This window comes from Cinclus cinclus, chromosome 3 (genome assembly GCF_963662255.1).
Source record: "Cinclus cinclus chromosome 3, bCinCin1.1, whole genome shotgun sequence".
Taxonomy (NCBI): domain Eukaryota; kingdom Metazoa; phylum Chordata; class Aves; order Passeriformes; family Cinclidae; genus Cinclus; species Cinclus cinclus.
In genome coordinates, this window is record NC_085048.1 from 56,441,246 (window position 1) to 56,459,847 (window position 18,602).

At 39.7% G+C, this 18,602-nt stretch overlaps 1 protein-coding gene across 2 annotated transcripts; it reads right to left on the minus strand.

The window, feature by feature from the left end:
• Positions 1–51: 51 nt before the first annotated feature.
• KATNA1 (katanin catalytic subunit A1) lies at positions 52–18,404 on the minus strand. 2 transcript variants are annotated; one of them, XM_062490011.1, is made up of 12 exons: positions 18,289–18,384; positions 15,911–16,214; positions 13,255–13,429; positions 12,521–12,678; positions 11,307–11,490; positions 9,305–9,426; positions 7,767–7,872; positions 7,276–7,434; positions 6,041–6,167; positions 4,419–4,553; positions 4,018–4,144; positions 52–383 (listed from the first exon to the last, which is right to left on the minus strand). In XM_062490011.1, the coding sequence occupies exons 3-12, from the start codon at positions 13,423–13,425 to the stop codon at positions 185–187; spliced, it is 1,488 nt and encodes a 495-aa protein (XP_062345995.1). In that variant the 5' UTR covers positions 13,426–13,429; positions 15,911–16,214; positions 18,289–18,384; the 3' UTR covers positions 52–184. The 2 variants fall into 2 exon arrangements, with proteins under 2 accessions (XP_062345995.1, XP_062345994.1); XM_062490010.1 differs by lacking the exon at positions 15,911–16,214 and having other exon boundaries at positions 18,289–18,404.
• Positions 18,405–18,602: the final 198 nt, after the last annotated feature.

Sequence of the window (18,602 nt, forward strand, 5' to 3'; positions counted from 1 at the left end):
TGGAGAAAAAGGGATGACTTCTGAGCCTGTTCAAAGAGAGCTAGGCAGAACTTGCATTTAAGAAAAAGATTTATTTAGACATCTGTTGCTCTTAAATTACAAAAGTTAAAAAGAGCATGCTGACACATCAATTATTTCTAAAGCTTTTTTAAGACACAAGGTGGTTTCTTCAAGAGAAGACAACTCAACATGATCCAAACTCAACTATCCATTTCTCGTATTTCTCAATGTCCGCAGCAGAAACAGATTTAGAAACTTTCTTCAAAGCTATTTCAAAGTCTTCCATAGTTGTTGGCATGTGCATTTCATCTCGGGGAAGATTTCTTATTTCTTCTGGTGTCAAGCCTTCAATACGCCTCCTCATAGCCATCAATGATGCATCTCTAGTCAGGAGGGTAAGAAAATAAAATCATTACAGGACAGTGAGTTCAGTTGTCTGAAAGGCACAACACAGCATTCAAGTTAAGCTGCTGCATTCAAAAAGACTCAAAGAACTGTAAACTTTTACGGGAATATCTCCAAGTGCTTGTACAAGCTACAGTACCATGTTACCCATATTTTTCAAACATGGCATTATCCTCACCAGATACCTGAACAGCTACTATTCACAGACTAGGCAAAAGAGGTAAAAGACAAACTGGTTTAGCTGATGTCATTGCATGCCTATGATATAGCTGCTCTTTACAGTATTTTTAAACAGGAACAAGCCAATAACAATTTCACTCCTCCTAGGTATAGAAGGAGTAGTCTGGAGTGTTTTGAATGTTTCCTGGTTTGAACAGGAATCCCACCTCAAAGACAGATGAGTCAACAGTATCTACAGTATCTACCCATACACTCAAGAGCTAAATGTTAAATAAAATCTTTTCTGTCTGTAACTCCTCAAACTTCTGGCCTTAATGAGCGCTGAGTGTTTTTACAAGTGTACAATTTTCTTCCATGTTAGGTTTGACTATATTTATATTTCCAGCAGTAAATCTGGTAGCAGCAGGTGATGAGCTGGTGAGGTGATAATTAGGTAACACTGGAAAGCTGAAGTTCCTGCTAATTCATATAGATCTTGTAATAACAAGAAAACAGTGCTAATCATCTAGCAGTAAAAATATGGAAGTGTAATCTCAGTGATATCACAATAGTACATTGTGTCATATCAGAAGGTGAGAATCCAAAGAGAAAAACTCACATGTCTTCTGGAAGGATTTAGAAAAATGGTTTGAGCATATTCTGTTTCAGTACCGTCCTCTCCCACTAAAGGAAACCATAACTGTCACACTTCAGGAATTTACTAAATAATTGACAGAATCACAGAATATTCCAAGTTGGAAGGGACCTGCAAGGATCATCAAATCCAGCTCTAAAATGAACGGCCTGTACAGGGATTGAATCCACAACCTTGATATTATTAGCACCATGCTCTGACCAACTAACGAGCTAATCTCAGTGCTCATTAATAAGTTACAATCTTCAATACAGGAACTAAAATTTCAGAACAACCAAAATGTTGCCTTCTTGAACCCCATCTCAACCAAATATCACCATGCTTCGCTGTTACCACATCATTTGTAAACCATAAACTACTGTTACACTATGGAGTGGGGGGGAGAGTCTATGCATCTAATTTGCTCCCAGACAGCAGTTAAAAAAAGAAAGTCCAGCAAAAACAATCCAGTCAACCAACCAACAAGCCCATCACATCTTAACACACTGACAGAGCTGAAGTGCAGCTGCCACCACTTCCTTTTGTAAAGTCATTTTATGGACAGTCATTCCAAACTGAACTCCTGGTGCTATCTCAAATGCACTCTTGGTGCCTGGAGATGCACCAAAGCTCTATTCAAAAAATGGGCAGCCATCCACTGGAAGACACAGCAGGGGTCAGTTCTCTTCTAAAGGCCTTTCAACATGGACAGTCCACTCAAAACAACAATTCAAAGTTCGTTCACACTCACATCGACTCTGCAATGTGGATGCATTTTGTATTTCCTGAATGTCATTTTAAAATGAAGGTTCACCTTCATTTCCCCCTGGTTATAGGTGACTGCTGGGAACCATAGTGTTACCTCTGACTGGTTTTCACCCTGGCTCAGCAAACTTTGGACCTCACCTTAAATTCTTTAAGATAAGAGGGTCATTTCAGTAAACCAGAGTTCTTGATCCACTTACTCTTATGTTTTGCTTGTGTCACTAGCAAGGACCATCATAGTATACAGGTTTGAACTTTACTATGCTTATATACTGAGAGCCTGAACCATAAAAAAGCACTCTGAAATCATCCACATATTTTTGTCTCAGTGCAAATGAAACAGTCATATCCAAGAGCTATTTCTCCAGACACCATGAGCAACGTGTAAATACACAGGCTAATACGAATACTTTCTTGGTGATTTCAAACCATGTACAACATCCAAATCTCAGTTCATCTGGACTTCTGCTTGCTGCCACCTCAGTCATCACTTCAGAGAATGCTACAAATAGACAATTCAGATGCTTCTTTTGTTTTTTTAATCTGTTCACCTTTTTTGTGTGTAATGGTATTTGTACAAAGGGGCTTTGGTTAAAAAAATCAAAAGTAATTGTGCACAAATACATACACACAAAATTGACTGAAAAAAAAATTACAAGTATTTTCTAAAACAAGTGCATTCATATTCAGTATCAAATTAATTACAAACAACAAACACTGAAGAGACTGGAAGAGACAAACTGCAGCTAAAATGCACAAAACAGCAGACCAAAAAACTCCTTCAAGTAACATGAACCTATTAGCACAAACTCCTTTCAAAGCAGAACCAAGACTGATCAAAATACCACCAGAAATTTATCTCACAAACATACAAGTGAAACAAATCACAGCACAGCAACTAATGTGCCATTCTCTTCCCAGGCACTGCGCAAGGTTTGCTCAGCAAACCGTACTGAGGCTCCAAACTTAGCTCAGTCTGCAGTGGCGCTGCTGACAGAGCCTTTGGTGGCAGCTTTGTGTACAGGCTACTTGCTTTCATCCCTGTGGCACAGCACATTGTCCTCTCAGCTGTGCTGACACGTGTCTGCACAGCCCTGTTAAGAATCCAGGCAAGAAACGGATCCACGTTTGAGGAAGCAGCCAGGAGGTGCTTTTGCTCCAGCTCTCTCACCCTGCTCAAAGCACAGCCCCACTAAAGTCGGGCTGGAACAACCAGGAGCTCAAACCTCGCCCTGCCACGATTCAGTGCTACCACCAAAGCCTGAAAGCAGCGTTCCACAGGTGCTTATCAGGTAACAACACCATCTTAAACAGCTTCAGTTCTCTGTCCTGTACTGCAGATCTCAGAGCCTGCCACTGCAACTGTGCCAGTGCAAGTCTTCTGATGCAAATAGGACAATTGACACTTGTCTCCTAACAGAGAGATTTTTCAAAGAAAATATAAGGGAAGAATTAGAAGATATTTTTAGTTAATTATTTCAGGAATCTGGGCTAGAGAATAGGCCCACAAACAACTGTATGCCAACAGTACAAAGGAGACAGGGTAATGAAGGAGGTAGCAGAAAACTAGTCAGTCTCATCACAAAAACCCATGTGCTGAGTACACAGCTCTTGTACCATCACACAAGACACTACACCTTTTCCGTGTTATGAAAGAAGAAAACTCCAGTTTTCACTTTAGTTATTCCAGCCTCTATCACTGTTGCCTCTCATATATGGATTTCTGCAGAAGTCATATAGCCCAAGCAGAATGATTGCAACTCTACAAGTTAAAGTTTACCATCCTCTGGATAGTCCTCTTGCATGGAATTTAGTCTATATGAAAGAAGGTGGAACTTTACCTAAATCACATCTTATTAGATTACTAGGCTGCAACTACTCTTCAAACAGAAATTTAGGTAAATATTAATGCAGTATTTCACCTTTTAGCCATTCATAAAAGAAGAGTTACAGTTCACTTTTATCCAATAACTTCAATCATGTAAACTGGTTATCTTACAAACAGTTTTCCCAAAGTTTCAGCAGCAGTAGCACAAATAACTATTTCAACTTACCTGCATACATTGGTAATGTCTGCACCTGAATAACCCTCCATTTTCTCAGCTATGTTTGCAAGGTCAACATCATCAGCCAGCTCCAGCTCTCGCAGATTTATTTTTAGGAGTTCCTCTCTACCTTTGGCTAATCACAGAACAGAAAATTAAGTCTGTACAATTTCCTTTCTGACAAAAAATAATAAATTGAAGGAGGATCAGAAGGAAGACTGAGAAAAAGGACGCTATACTTGCTACAAGAGTAAATGTTCAGGTTTAGATTTAAGCTGGTCCTGAATCCTTAAGTGAATTTACATACATGTATTGATTAGATTTTTAAACCACGTGATCAAAACAACAGGAATGTTGATAAAGTTTAGATTTTAGAATTTTTAACCACTCCTCTGCCCAATTCTTCATACCTGATGGTAAAGGAATGTAAATTCTCTTTTCTAGTCTCCGTCTTAGAGCTTCATCAATATCCCAAGGAAAATTAGTAGCAGCAAGTACCATGACCATCTTAGAAGGATCATCATTTTCAGTAGCCCCCCCAACACCTGCAGTAGAGAAAAGAGGAGGGTTTTTTGAAATTTCATCTCCAGAGAAAACAGTTTTGCAGTATTAAAGCAGCTACTGTATTGCACTTTAATGAGCCCAAGCATAATAGAATCACCAAGCACAACAGAGTTTGATTTTTCATCTCTATGACAGCTTGCAAGCATAAATGGAAGCTTAATTTAAACAGAAGCAGGGGCATAGGCCACTGCTCAGACCAGGAAGTTCCTCTCCATCATGGCTAGAAGGGTTTTACAGCAGAGTTGTTTGTACTTCTGCCGCAACAGTGGTTCAATTTTCATGTCAGCATCTTGCAGTAGCATATGAGGAAACAGAACAACACCCAACACCATCACCACACCGAAAACCAACATCCCCCACAGTATTCACCAACAGCCACACAAAAGCAGCATGACTCCCTAACAAGGTATCTTCACTTCTCAAAGCAGACCAAAAGTTTCTTATGTACAGGTGGACTGTAAAAACTGCTCAAGTGAATGTTGAAATTTGGTGGACAAAATCACAACTTCTTAGAGACAGATAGAACACCTCAGTTTCTAAATACTGTGGATCTGCTACAATAGGGAGAAGATAGTTTTGTTAAAGTTGCTACTCTCTGTATCTACTGTTTTTGCTTAGAACAATAGGATTAGGCTGTGGACTAGCCACTAGTCTGCTTGAGAGTCTGCATGTAAAACACCATTTATGAATGCCTAAGTAAAAGGATTCAAATAGTCCTTACTAATAAAATCAGATTATGTACATACTTGATATGAGAACAGTGTAAGAGCTCTGCTGCTCTTTAAAGACAAAAATAAAAATGCACCAACATCAGAGAAGGAGAAATAAATAGGTAAATCTCCTGACTCATGGAATTCTATCACACATCAGTCCATAGATTAGCACTTCTCAGTAGTTCCTTTCCTTCTCTGTGCTCCCCAGAATATAAAATGGATACTTCTATACCAACTCTGCTGTGTTACCTACTTTTGAACTTCGTTGATATTAGCCACATATCTGTAGTGAACTTGGTATTTTAAAATGAAAACTCCCCCAAACCACCTCTATAAAACAGATTTTCACTTGTTATTCATATTTTAGGAGAAAAAGAGATCCCAAAGAAGCTAAATGTAATGCTGCCTTTGAAGTTTAAATAGAAACAGGTAACGGTTCTTTTGAACCACTTTTTACTTAATTTTAAATAAGTGAGTGATATACCAGGCAAAGACAGAGAAGTAGGGTTTTTTTCTGCTGCTCTTTTGAAATCCCGCATTTTCCACTGAATCTTCCATATTCTGGGTCACTAATACAAGATCATAGCTCACAGGGCAAAATATTTTGTTAAATAATGTCTCTTGTAGCTTTTAACCCAGATTTCATGGAAGGCTTTCAAAAAACTGCTTCTGAAGAATGAAGTTCTATTTTTTTTTTCCCTCTTGTCCCTCAAGTTTCCTCCAGCCCAGCAGCTCCCAGTGATCAGGTTATTTACCATCCATTTGAACTAGCAGTTCTGCCTTCACACGTCGGCTGGCTTCGTGCTCCTCTGAAGTTCCCCTGCGGCTACAGATGGAGTCTATCTCATCAATAAATATGGTTGTTGGGGCATAAAATCGAGCCTGAAGAAAGCAAAAGATAAAGCAGAAGCTGAAATAGCAGTTCACTCCCATTTTAGAAGGAGCAGCATACCCAGAGCTGAGTAATGATTTTACCCCATGATATTTACCCCAGCTTCTAAGTATCAAATGATCCCCACCCTTCCCTCTCTTAGACCCCAGCACTCAAGTACAGAGCAGCTCACTCATTCAGAGCATTTGAATAGAAGAACTTTTGGCAAAGTCTTGTAGTTGTTAGGGCTATAAACAAACATTTTGTAAGTTATAGATAGTTCCCCACGTCAGGAGTAACATTTTTAAGTGTGAAAGTCATCACCGAATGCTTGAGTAAGATTTCAGATAAAGCCAGGATGAATGTTAAACTGGGAAACCATGACATGGAACCTGTCCAAGAGATAGATCAACTGCAAAATAACTGATCTTTTTGAAAACAGGAGCATTTAAAGACAAGGATCCAGGAAAATAAAAGCTATTGTATTAGAGCAGTTTAGATGCTTTTTCATTGTGCTATCTGCATTTTAGACCAAACACATTAAATGAGCTGGTATCCTGCCTAACAAACTATAATGTAAAATATCTTTTATTCCTTGCCTTTTCTGATTACTGTAATTGCAACTCTGTTGTCCCCTTCAGCACTGGCCACCCTAGCAAACACTGCACACACATGGGATAAAAAAAGACAACTGTTTTCTGAGTATTATTTCAAGCATTATGTGCTATGAAGCCAACTACAGTTTGGAAGGCCACTTCTTTTAACCACAAACAAAAACCACAAAATGCACAGCCTAATTAGGGTTCTCACCCAGAAAGCAATTAATTCCATCCCTAGATTTACATTCAAGTATGTTCTGCAGCACTCACTGGCTTATAGTGAGCTACCTCTAATGTAGCAAGCTAACTCTGAAAATAAAAGACAGCCTATTTTTGAGCTTTTATAAATCCATTCAGGAATAATCTTGAAATGCAAGTGGGCAAATCAGAAACGCTCCAAGCATTTGAAGCTTGGAAAGCTGTTTATGAATGCTGAGTTTGAAACCTTGGTAAGGTTTCACTGTTCCAGAGGTGATTCTACTTCATTACCCTACTGTTCATGTTCAGAAACTGAAATCACCATTTCAAACAGCAGACGAACAAGTTTCTCAGATTCTCCTCTGTATTTTGAGGTAAGTGTGGAGGAAGAAACATTGAAAAAAGTTGTCTTGCATTCAGTGGCTACAGCTTTTGCTAGGAGGGTCTTTCCAGTACCAGGAGGACCAACCATCAGCACACCCTATTAAAATGAAAAAGAACCACTTTTAGGACAAGAATCAAAACAGAGAATTTTACAGTTTGTTTAGGGTAATAGTAAACTACTGGATGTAAACTTTCCCTTTAAAAGTTATTCAGAGGTAAGTAATGAATATCATTGCTTACTCGCAAACACATAGCTGAAGACTGTGCAGGTACCCGGCTGACATTTTATTTTGTTATTATTATTTCCAATAAATTTTGTTACTAAAATGCAGGAATAATTTATCTGAACTGTACAACTTCTGAAATTTCTTGTTCTGCCAAGATCCAATCTCAAAATCCTACTTACGATCGCAGTAGATTTTTTCATACCTTCCATGGTCTTCTAATCCCCTTGAAAAACTCTGGCATCCACATTGGTAAAACTACAGCTTCCTTAAGGAGCTTTTTGGCTTCTACTAAATCAGCAATGTCATCCCTGACAAGAAAGAGAAAGTTGTTTGACAGATTCAGACAGCAGGCAAAAGAATTACTCCACAGCTCAAAAAGCCACGCGAACTTTCTGTTATGCATTGGCTGTCCCATAAATCTAATTAATCTTCCTAAATTATTGATATTCTCATGGCAAAAGCCTGCAACAGCTACAATTGACATCTGCCTGGCAGACTCCAGATGGATGCAAAAGAAAAAAAAAAAAAAAAAAAAAAAAAAAAAACCACCAAAAACAACAACAACAAAAAAAACATTAACCACTTCACTAGAGCACCACTGTCAGTATTCAAAGAAAGACAAGCAGAAGAAAGCAGGTTGATTAAAGATAGGCTAACTACCAAATATGTTTTCTTGTTTTGCTGAGCGGTTGGATGTCCATGAAACTTAAATACTATCTTCCATTGTTACAAGAACAATTTGCTGAAGAACAGTAAAGGGAGCAGACCTAAACAGAATCTTTAGAGTTCTTTTTCAGAGTTACAAAAGTATTAATTCTTAGATACCTTATAGGCTGGTCTTATTTCCTTAAAAGTAACTTTCAGGGCACTCCTCTTATCAGCATGTGCTGAAGTAACATTTTGGTTTCAAAACACATCTGCATATAGAATTAGTTTCAAATCTGAAGTTGCAATTTAAGAGTCAATATAAAAACTGAAACATATATTTAAATATTGAACTGAAACACAAGACAGTTGCAGGCACACAAAATGTTTTGTGGGACTGTTCAGGTTTTTTTTAAAGCCTACTTTATTTGCCAGAAGCTTTATCCTCATTTAATCTTCACAAAACCACCTAAGCTTAGAAACATTTGGAAGACAAAACAACCTTTATATAAGGTTTAATATTTAACACATTTATGTAAAGTTACTGGCACAGGGTTATATTTTATACTAGTGGCCACATTACATCCAACAGCTTTTCCGATGGGTTCCGATACTGACATAACTTCTTTGTTAATCAGTTTCTGTCCTGATATGTCCCAGAGTAGCAAAACAGATTTTCAAATGAAGATACACTGACAGACATTAGAAACTTTTACATTGCAAAAGAGTATCTCAAAAATTGATTTTAGGACTCAGAAAATTTTGAGAAGCTTCATATGGCCAAGTTGGACAGGACTTCAGGCAACCTGATTTAGAGAAAAATGTCCAGGCCATGGCAGGGGACTGCCTTAGCTGATCTTTAAAGGTCCCATCAAGCCCAAATCATTATATCAATCTATGTGAGGAAAAAAAAAATATTTTTACCTCTAGAAGTATTCAACTACATCGGAAATTTAGTTGCCTATTTAAAGGCAGTATGGAAAACCTGTACCTACTTTTTATATGTAAGTATCTGTTAAAATACTTAATTCTTGTCATATCATGTGAGAGGAAATAGAAACAACTCAAGATATTAGCAGCAATACTCAAACTTACCATCGAATGTTGGGATTCTGAGAAATTATATCTCTTTCCAAAGCTTCTACTAAGTCTTTGTCATATCCAGTACTATCAAATTTCTTTGGTTCAGACTCTGAAATCTCAGATGTGGATTTGTTCTACATATAAAGGATATAACAATGTAAATACATAACAATGGTGATGCTACTAATGAATTTTTACCACAAGTACACAAGAGCATCATATTTTTAGAAGGTGGCAACATAAACCAGCATGAATATTATGAAGCATCCATATTACAGCTGCACTGCAGGATGGACCCGTGTGTTTCACTCAGATTTCTGTACTGCCCTGGTTCCATTTCCTTCTCCCCAAAGCCAGCATATTGTACTGACACAGTTTCTTTGTTTTGAAACCTAATCAAAACTGCATACACCTATCCCAGTGTAAAGAGTTTCTGCCTCTTCTCCCACAGAAATCTGAAACTATCTGAGATAGAGCAGGGGAAAATTATGTGTAAGACTGGACTACAAAGTGTCACACTAGGAGTATCTCAAATTCTCAAAGTGTCATAAATATGCCATGTATGTAGGACACAAAAAAAAAAATATTAAGCATGACTTCCATATGTAGAATGAGCAATGGTGATCTGCAGGGGTAAAACCAGAGCTAATTAACTGATACAGAAGCATGGACATGAACTAGCAGAGAAGCAGCTCTGCAGCAGAGTTGAAGCAAAGAACCTACATAGTTGAAAGGGCTCAAACAGCGGAGACCATGCAACTGAAAGGAAATAAAATGCACTAGACATACCCTGGTTTTATACATTTAACAGCAAGCACTGGTGATGGCAGAACAACTGTAAAAGAGAAAAAGAGACCTATCCTGTCTCTCTGTGGGTATATTCTGATGGAGAGAGGATTACCACTCAACGACAATCTAATTTAGCTCCTAATAAAAGTAGTAGCAAAAGTAGTAGCTTACACAGCTAAACAATTCCACCCTTGTAGATTATATTATCACCACAGACCATGACGCCCTGCCACAATTTAAGGTTGCTGAAGCTAACAAACATACATGGATATTTGATTTATTTAAACCCTGGAAAAATAAGAATCTACTATTTCCTGTATGGTCTCTTACCTTGGTCATCTGCTAAATTTATAGAGACCAGAGTACAAAGCAAAAATTAAAGCACTCTGATTGCCAAGAACAGATCATAGTTCACGTATACTGGGTTTTTAGTTTGCTTACAACTGAAGAGAACATGGAGCTACAACACAGTTTCCAAAGAAAAAAAATAAAGGAAAGGGTCGCATTTAAGGACTAAATAAATCTTGATATGCTTTGGAAGAGGCAAGTCAGTCTTGGTTTAAAATATACTCAAAGCAATTATGCCATAAGGACGTCCATATGAATGAGCTCCACCATGCTCTACTTCAGAAATTCAGCAGTATCATTTTAAACAACTGCCTTCAAGTTGCAGTAAACACATGACAGAATCACAGAATGCGTCAGGCTGGAAGAGACCACAGTGGGTCATCTCCTCCAGCCTCCCTGCTCAAGCAAGGTCATCCCACAGCACATGGGACAGGACTGTGTCCAGATGGTTCATGAGTATCTCCAGTGAGGGAGACCCCACAACCTCTGTGGACAATCTGTTCCAGTGGTTACAGTGGTTACCCACACTGTAAAAAAGTGCTTCCTCATGTTCAGGTGGAACTTCTTGTGCATCGGTTTCTGCCTATTGCCGCTTGTCTTACTGCTGGACACCACCAAAAAGAGCCTGGAAACATCCTCTTAGCACCCACCTTCAGATACGTTTACCAGATCCCAACTTCCTAGAGCGATTGTTTGTTTTTATTAATCCATAACCAATACTGTGCACAAAGAAAACACACCTTACAAGGTGAGATTTAAATCGGTACACTGACATGAACAGAGGAAACATTTTATAGGCATGTCATTTTCTAATACACTCAGTAGTAAGAAAGCACAACTGAGTTTCTCTACTCCATGAAGTTATTTGCAAGTTTACCTTTTCCTCTTTTCCTTTATTTTGCTGATCCTTTTTTTCCCGGCTGCGGACCGCCTTCCCTTTATCATTGGGGTTTCGAGAGGATGGACGGTGAGAGCCTCTGACAGCTGCACTTACACGATTATTGTGACCTCTGCAATCACTGCACGGAGCAGACTGGCGCTTCCTGGGTCCTGGCGAAGGTCTAATTAGTTGTAACATATGCAAAAAGCCTCAGTTGTAAAGCCACTGGTGAGCACTACATAACCAAATCAACTGGTTACAAACTGAAAAGCCATTTTGCTCACAATAAAAAGCTGTATGTCAGGAACAAGACCTATTTTTAGATAGTGACTAAAAATCCATTTTCCCTGTGCCACAAGCTCCTAGCATCTACTTCCTTAAAACAAGTGCCTTGCTTTGTATATTTCATTTCAGTAGAAGTAATATGGGGCTTAGAAAAAAAAATAACCAATGAACGATAACTTGACAATACAGCTAAAGTAGTCTAACAGTCACTTTCTGTCAAAATACACAGTTCTGTATCTGCTTTGCACATAATCCTACCCCCTCCCTCATGCTACCACAGGAATGTGTTAGAACCACAGTGAACCAGGTCAGATAGCTACTCATAAAAAATGACAAGAAAAAAAAACAAACAAAAAACCATTAGACACACAGAACAATGTCTTCAGCATCCTGAACCAGCTAATTAATGCCAACAGAGACACAAGTGAAATAAAAACCCAAAACTAAAATCCAAAAACCGAACAACTTGGGCAACAGTATCTGGGGAGAAGAAGCTTCACATTAGTCAGGACTATCTCAGATTAAAATTATTCAATATATGCATAAATAGATACCAGCCATCTTAGGGGAAAAAAAAAATCACTATTTCCTATTTTGAGTACTTAGAGTACAGAGGACCAATAACAATATTCAAGTGATTATTTTTACCTCACATCAAATCTCTTCTAAATTAAACAATTAACATCACTGGAATAAATTAATTTCTTGTGAAGGATTTCCCTGTATTCTATCTCAGATAAAACCTCCAGAACCTTCTGGATTAGGCTGCCCCAAAATGACACCTCCTTCACCACAAATGGCGTCAAGCTGCTGGTACAAGTGTTACACATCTAAGCTCAAGAACAAAAATTACACCACAACAAGCTGAAGTCAAAGAACACTTTGTCCTGATAAATATTAATTTAGGTCTTCAGGTTTCCTCTTACCTACGTTCAGCAGGTACTGGCAAAGACCAGACTTCTGCATCGTGAGCTGGTAATTCTTGTTGTGAGGCTTTCAATGGAGTATTGTCTAGCTTAAAACTCTCCAGTGTTTTCATTATGTCTTTCACATGCTTAGCTTCCACACTTATCTCCTGCCAAACCTGATTTAAAAAAAAAAAAAAAAGTTAGATTAAGTACATTGGAAGTTTGTAACAGTCCTCTGTTCAAGCCCATGTAATGCCTGGATGGATTCCACAGGGTTTAATGAGCTACCTAATTCTACTTCAATAAACAAGAATTACGCATATTAGCTATTAAGGAGGTTTTCTGCTTCCTCAGCACATTTAAAGAACAAACAAAGAGATTTTGGATTTAACAGCAAAGAGACTTCTGACAAATTTTGCAGATTAAACAGGTATGACAGAACCTAACAGACTAAATACCAATCGACAGTATCAACCTAATAGGCAGAATATCAATGAAAAAACAAAAGAGGGTTATGGTTGAGGACAAATTATCAACTTACTATTAAAGACCTTAGTCCCACTAAAACATCACAGGAAATAATACCCAAATGATACCAGGCTAAAAAACATGACCATAACAGAGACCATCAGCACAACTGTCAGGGCAGACATTGCAGTGGCTCCTGAGAGCCATGTTCCATTGACTGTTCTGCCACTGACAGACAAAGAAGTCTATCTTCCCTCAAAATTCCCCAGAAAAGTGTTATTTACCTGCTGCCATTTCTGTTGGAGATAGGTATCTCTCACAGAGTACAGATACTTATTCATTTGGTCAAGAACTCCCTGGTAGTAGACCATTGCAGAGTCATAATTTCCCAGCAAGGCATATTCACGGGCCAACTTCACATTCTCAATGATCATAACAAGGCTCATGTTCAACATGAAGCTGAAAAAAAAAAACCGAAATATTAATGAAGCAAAAAAACCAACCAAGTACTGAAGCAATTTCTCTAAGTACTTTCATAAGCTTATTACCTCATTTGGCATATCAAAACATAGAAGCTGAGAAAATAGTGGCTACACAAAAAAGGCCTAAAATGAATGTCATATATATAAATAAGATAACTGATGTTCTATTAGTAGAAATTAAACTTTTCATGTCACAGCTTTGTTTCTCATCATGGAGAGTCTGTCAAAAAGCCCATGTAAGATAAGTAGATTTAAATGCATTACTACAGTTCACAATTGCATACTCTCCTTACCTCTTTATTCTGCCATAAGATAAATAATATTTTACTGTGCCTGGCCTGTGCTGTGTGGTTTAAACAAAAGCAGAAAACACCAAACAAGCAATAAATCAAAGCCCTTCTTCCTAATGCATTATGTTTTATTATTTTTTTTTTGCCTTAACATTCCATGCATGTGAATTTTAATAGCCTGATTTTGCCTTGTGGAAAACATTATTCTTCCATTAGTTTGATTTTACAATTCTTCAATTTTATTCAATGTTTCTTTGAAACAAATATCCACCTTCCATGTCCAGCTCACACCTTCCTATCACCTTCATTCTTACACCTAAAAAGAAACCCCTGAAAAACATTGAGGCTCTAAGTTATCACTGAAAGGTAAGCAAAAGCCACAAATTAAACATTTAATGTGTAGCTACCCATTTTATTTAATGTATTGTTCAAACCATGCTGTTTTTCCCTGGCAGTGGTGCTTGTTTGTGGTTTTTTGGAGCAAACATCATAGACTGTGACTACTTCCACTTCGCAGCACTAACACAATCTGCGCTTTTAGATTAGAATAGCACAGAAGTATTATTTATACAAGTATAGTAGAAGTAGAAGCAATAGAAGTAGACTCATTCTTTACAGTGCCACTATCCATAGAGCAGACGTCCCACATTATTATCAGTACACCCACATCCCCTTCCTAAGATACTCGTGCTGTCTCTGCTTTTCTTGTCTCTTACACACCTAGAATTTCCCCACTCTCCTCATAATTTCCTAATCAGGGACAGAAAACATTAAAATCAGCAAAAAAAAAAAAAAAAAAAAACACGCCTGCAAGAGTCATCCTGCTCTCATTTTGGCACCTGTACCCAGTGCCAGGAAGAAGCAACTACAGACAAGCAATTCCAGCTAAGCCCTGGGATGAAGCATACTTGATACAGATCAACTATTTAAAGAATGTAAGAGGCACTAAATTCACATGCGCAATAAACAGACTTAAGACTGAATATATTTCGAGACCAGGTCAGGGTCGAGTTCGGACACATTATCAGAGGTTTCAGAAGCCACTTCCTTGCACACACCTGCCAACCTATTGCTAAAACGTGAGTTCTCCATTGTAAAGAGGGGCTGCAAAGTACAAATCAAACATTTTAGGGCTTTCGCTCTTTTTTCTGTCCCCTTCCCAAGTAGTTTCATGCACAGAAATGTAGCTCAGGCATTCCTGAGCCAACATCCTCCTCTTTTTTTGCTTCCTTCCTCTTCCTTCCCCAGCTTCCCTTGGAACAAATAGCTGCTGTCAAAATTTTCAGTTCAGAACAGTAAAACTCTGGCAGCAGCGGAGCTGAAGACAGGCGTGGGAGAGCCCACACCCATCCCTGCAGAGGGGACCAGAGGGGGTGAGCAGGAAACCTGCTATCACAGAACCTACACGGTGTAATCTCACTCCCGCCAGAGACTCGCCAGCTGGCCATGATGTCTACAAGATGATACAGTTAATGTGACCACCAGTTACAAAGACTAACATATCCCAAGCTAATTAGGCTTTGGAGACACAGCATGGCTTGGCAGTTTTGTTGGTTTTAAGCTCAGGAGAAAGAGCCTGAAGAAGTCTGTGAGCTGCTGTATGGATCATCACACAGATGTTAACAAAGTTTTCCCTGCTGTATTTAGGAGCGAGCTTTTCCACTCCTGCTCATCCTACCAGATACACCTGTTTGCCTGTCCTGAGAATTCAAACTGATGACTAACACTACTGAAATCACAAGCTGAGTTGAGCAAGATGCTAATAGACATTTTTAAAATCAAGTAATAGCAAGTTACTAAAAGCAAACTAGACTATTAAATACAGAGGGAAGTAATAGGTAACTTTTTTTTTTCACTGAACGCTGTAGAGCAATCCAAGCAGAACAGCAACTTTATGTATACAGGGAAAAAAAAAAGTTTGTAAGAATAGTTTTCATCTGGAAATGCGAAAATAACCAGAATTTAAAAAATAAATTAAAAAAAAAATTAAGTCAGAAATATATGAAAGCTTGGGACCAAAAGGATAGCACTGCACATAATAAAAGAGTCAATGACATTTTCAGGTTAGAAAGGGCAGAGAACATAAGGACAGAATGTAGAAACAGACATGTAAGCAGAATAAGCTAGCAATTTGAGGCAAAAAAGAAAAAAAAAAAGAAGGTACTCACTCAGGTCTATAATGCTATTAGAATCTACCTGTTTCATTGCTATTGAAGATGCAAGATAATTTGGTTTGAACTAGAAAACTAATTCAATTTGTTGCTTCATCTTGACTTATGAGAGTTGAAGAGCTTGAAGTGGCTTTCAAATACAAGACTCTTGAGTACAAGTGAGGCAGAAAAAGCTGCTGGCTCTGCTTATGTCTGGACATGCCACTGCTGCTGCCACTTGACTTCAGGCAGTGTCAGAGCTGATACACTAATGAGAGTCCACGGGTCTGCTGCACTTGTAAGTGAAGATGGCAAAGCAGTTCTAAGGGGAAAAAAGAAGACTTAGGGCACTAATCTGTAGGTTAGTAGATTGAAGTTTGTGGCAGAAGGTCACAATATATTAGGGCAGCTTGGCAGGGTGGAGGACGTGGGAGAAGCGTGACTACACACAAATCCAGAGTTAAACCAGAACTGAAGGGATTAAAACTCTCACAGAACTAATCCTGCACTACTTAATAATTTTTGAAGTATTTACTTAGCAATATCACATGTGTTTACAAATACTTGGTGCTATCACGTAACAGGATGTCAAAGCAGCAGGTCTGCACTTATCAGCCACAACCTTTCCATGAATCATGACCAGGGGAGTTATCTAGGCTCCAACAACTGCTGAAACAGTGAAGAGCTCATAAAGTTTACAGCGAACAGGATAAAAGGAAAATAACCTAAGCACTTTGTCTTGCAAGTTTAATTCTTCACTGCGTACAAGCACACGAACTTCATAACAAGAATAATCACTCTTTCACACCAGCTGTAAGTATATAAGGTTCTCTGAAATTAACCCATCTCTAGTTACAAAATACATTTTATCATTTGCTTCAAGGACCTAAAATACTTGTAGAGTTTAGAACAGCCAAGTCCAGCATGGGTTGAACCTAACAAAAGTTCAAGACCCCTACAGCTTGTGAGAATGAGGTTTTGGAACTTATTTTTGCATTTCATCTGAAAGATACCAGTTTAAGCATTATCAAGAAAACACTGGGGATACTTCATGTTTTCCATAATAACTTCAAAAACACATCAGCAGAAACGACTGTACGTAATTTCTATTCACAGCAGTATGTCAGAATCCAGGAATACTGCATCAATCCTGTAACACAAAGAAGTCCCTCAAACTTTAAAAAATAAGAGATTGACACGCAGATACTAAAAGTGAGTATTAACACTGGACTGTGTACATTACTGTGGTGGACCTGCTGACTCGAAGAACAGCATGAGCCATACATAGAAAATATTTCCAATGAGTTCTTTGCTCCAACCTTAATGTCTGGACTAAGCCAGAGCCTGAATTTTGGCAGAGTGCACACGTTTCCATTATTTCAGCCTGCTATACAGGTTCTGACATCAAAGCAACTATGTAATATTTGCAAAGATCTCTTGGAAAGCCAGATGAGAAAAAAACACCCCAAAGTAACAGCTTTCGGGAATCAGTTTTTACTGATGACACAATGGCCTGCATCACCTCTAAGTTCCCTTTCACCTTTAATACTCTTCTCCATAACATCCACTGCCAGCAACATTTGGTATCAACAAGTGACAGCGGTGATTACATGGGAAGAAGAGCTGCCAGACTTACTGGATACTAAACAATGTGGTTCTCATGAAGGTGCTGTATTTAACAGCAACAAGGTAAGAACCACCAGCAGCCACAAACATAAGCATGGCTGGCAGTTCGTGCAAAATAAGAACACATTAAAAAAAAATAAAAATCAAACACTAGGTAGAGATACACCTGGCATGCGATTTTATGTTTTCCAGACTAAGCTTTTCAGAAGGCGATACTTTCTCCCCTCGCCATTCTTTTCGATGATGAATGTTAAATTAGCAAATTTCTCTGGGAGTTTAGACATGTCCGCGGCTGAACAGATATTCGGAATTGCTGCCTGCAGCTTCTCTCCGTCTGGAGAGAAAACTTGCATCATCGCGCATTACCGCACATTAACAAAAAGCCCGAAAAACAACAAAGCAGGTGGAGGGCGAAGGGAGACTGAGGAAGCAGAGCTCCGTGCCTGGGCCAGCGCCGCAGCCTCCGGGAGCCCAGCCGGCCGGGTTGTGGGGCCGGCCGCACACCTGCGGGCAGCGGCTGCCCCCGACGGCGATGCCCCGTGAGGCGCCGAGCACGTGTGAGCCGCAGCCCCGACATAATGAGCTCCGTGACCGTGGTCACGGCTGTCGCGACAGCAACCTCCGGCCGCGGGGCAGAGCAGCCGGAGCCCGCCCGTGCCGGGGACCGCTCGGGGTGGCCTCGCCACGCGGGACGCGGCCATCGCCCCCCGCCCGGGCCCGCCGGTCCCAGCGGCCGGGGCGCACCCCGCTCGTCCCTCCCGCTCACTTACTTCTCTCCGGAGCTCGCACCCGCAGCGGCGACAGCAACTCCCACCGGCACCAGCCACGACCCCTTCACTTCTTCCGCCCCCTTCCTCCGGCAGCGACGCTGGCCCCGCCCCGGCCCTGCCCGCCGCCACCTCCTCCCTCCCTCCCTCACCGCCCCGCCGGCAATTTTTGAAGGCAAATCCGGCTGCGTCACTTCCAGCCTGGTGGGAGGGGGGAGGAGGTACCCCCGGCCCGACTGACAAGGAGTTTGTGTCTGTTTGAGCGTTATTACTAAAAGCGAGGAGATGTTTAGGTTTAAAATTTTAAATAGCGGAAA

What these genes read in the sequence shown, in the direction of transcription:
- KATNA1 (XM_062490010.1), bottom strand. Translation starts at nt 13,425, where the DNA reads ATGTTGAACATGAGCCTTGTTATGATCATTGAGAATGTGAAGTTGGCC. An exon ending in CAGAATCCCAACATTCGATG is followed by an intron (nt 7,873 to 9,304) that starts GTAAGTTTGAGT and finishes CTTTCTTGTCAG; the next exon opens with GGATGACATTGCTGATTTAG. An exon ending in GACATTACCAATGTATGCAG is followed by an intron (nt 384 to 4,017) that starts GTAAGTTGAAAT and finishes CCTCCTGACTAG; the next exon opens with AGATGCATCATTGATGGCTA.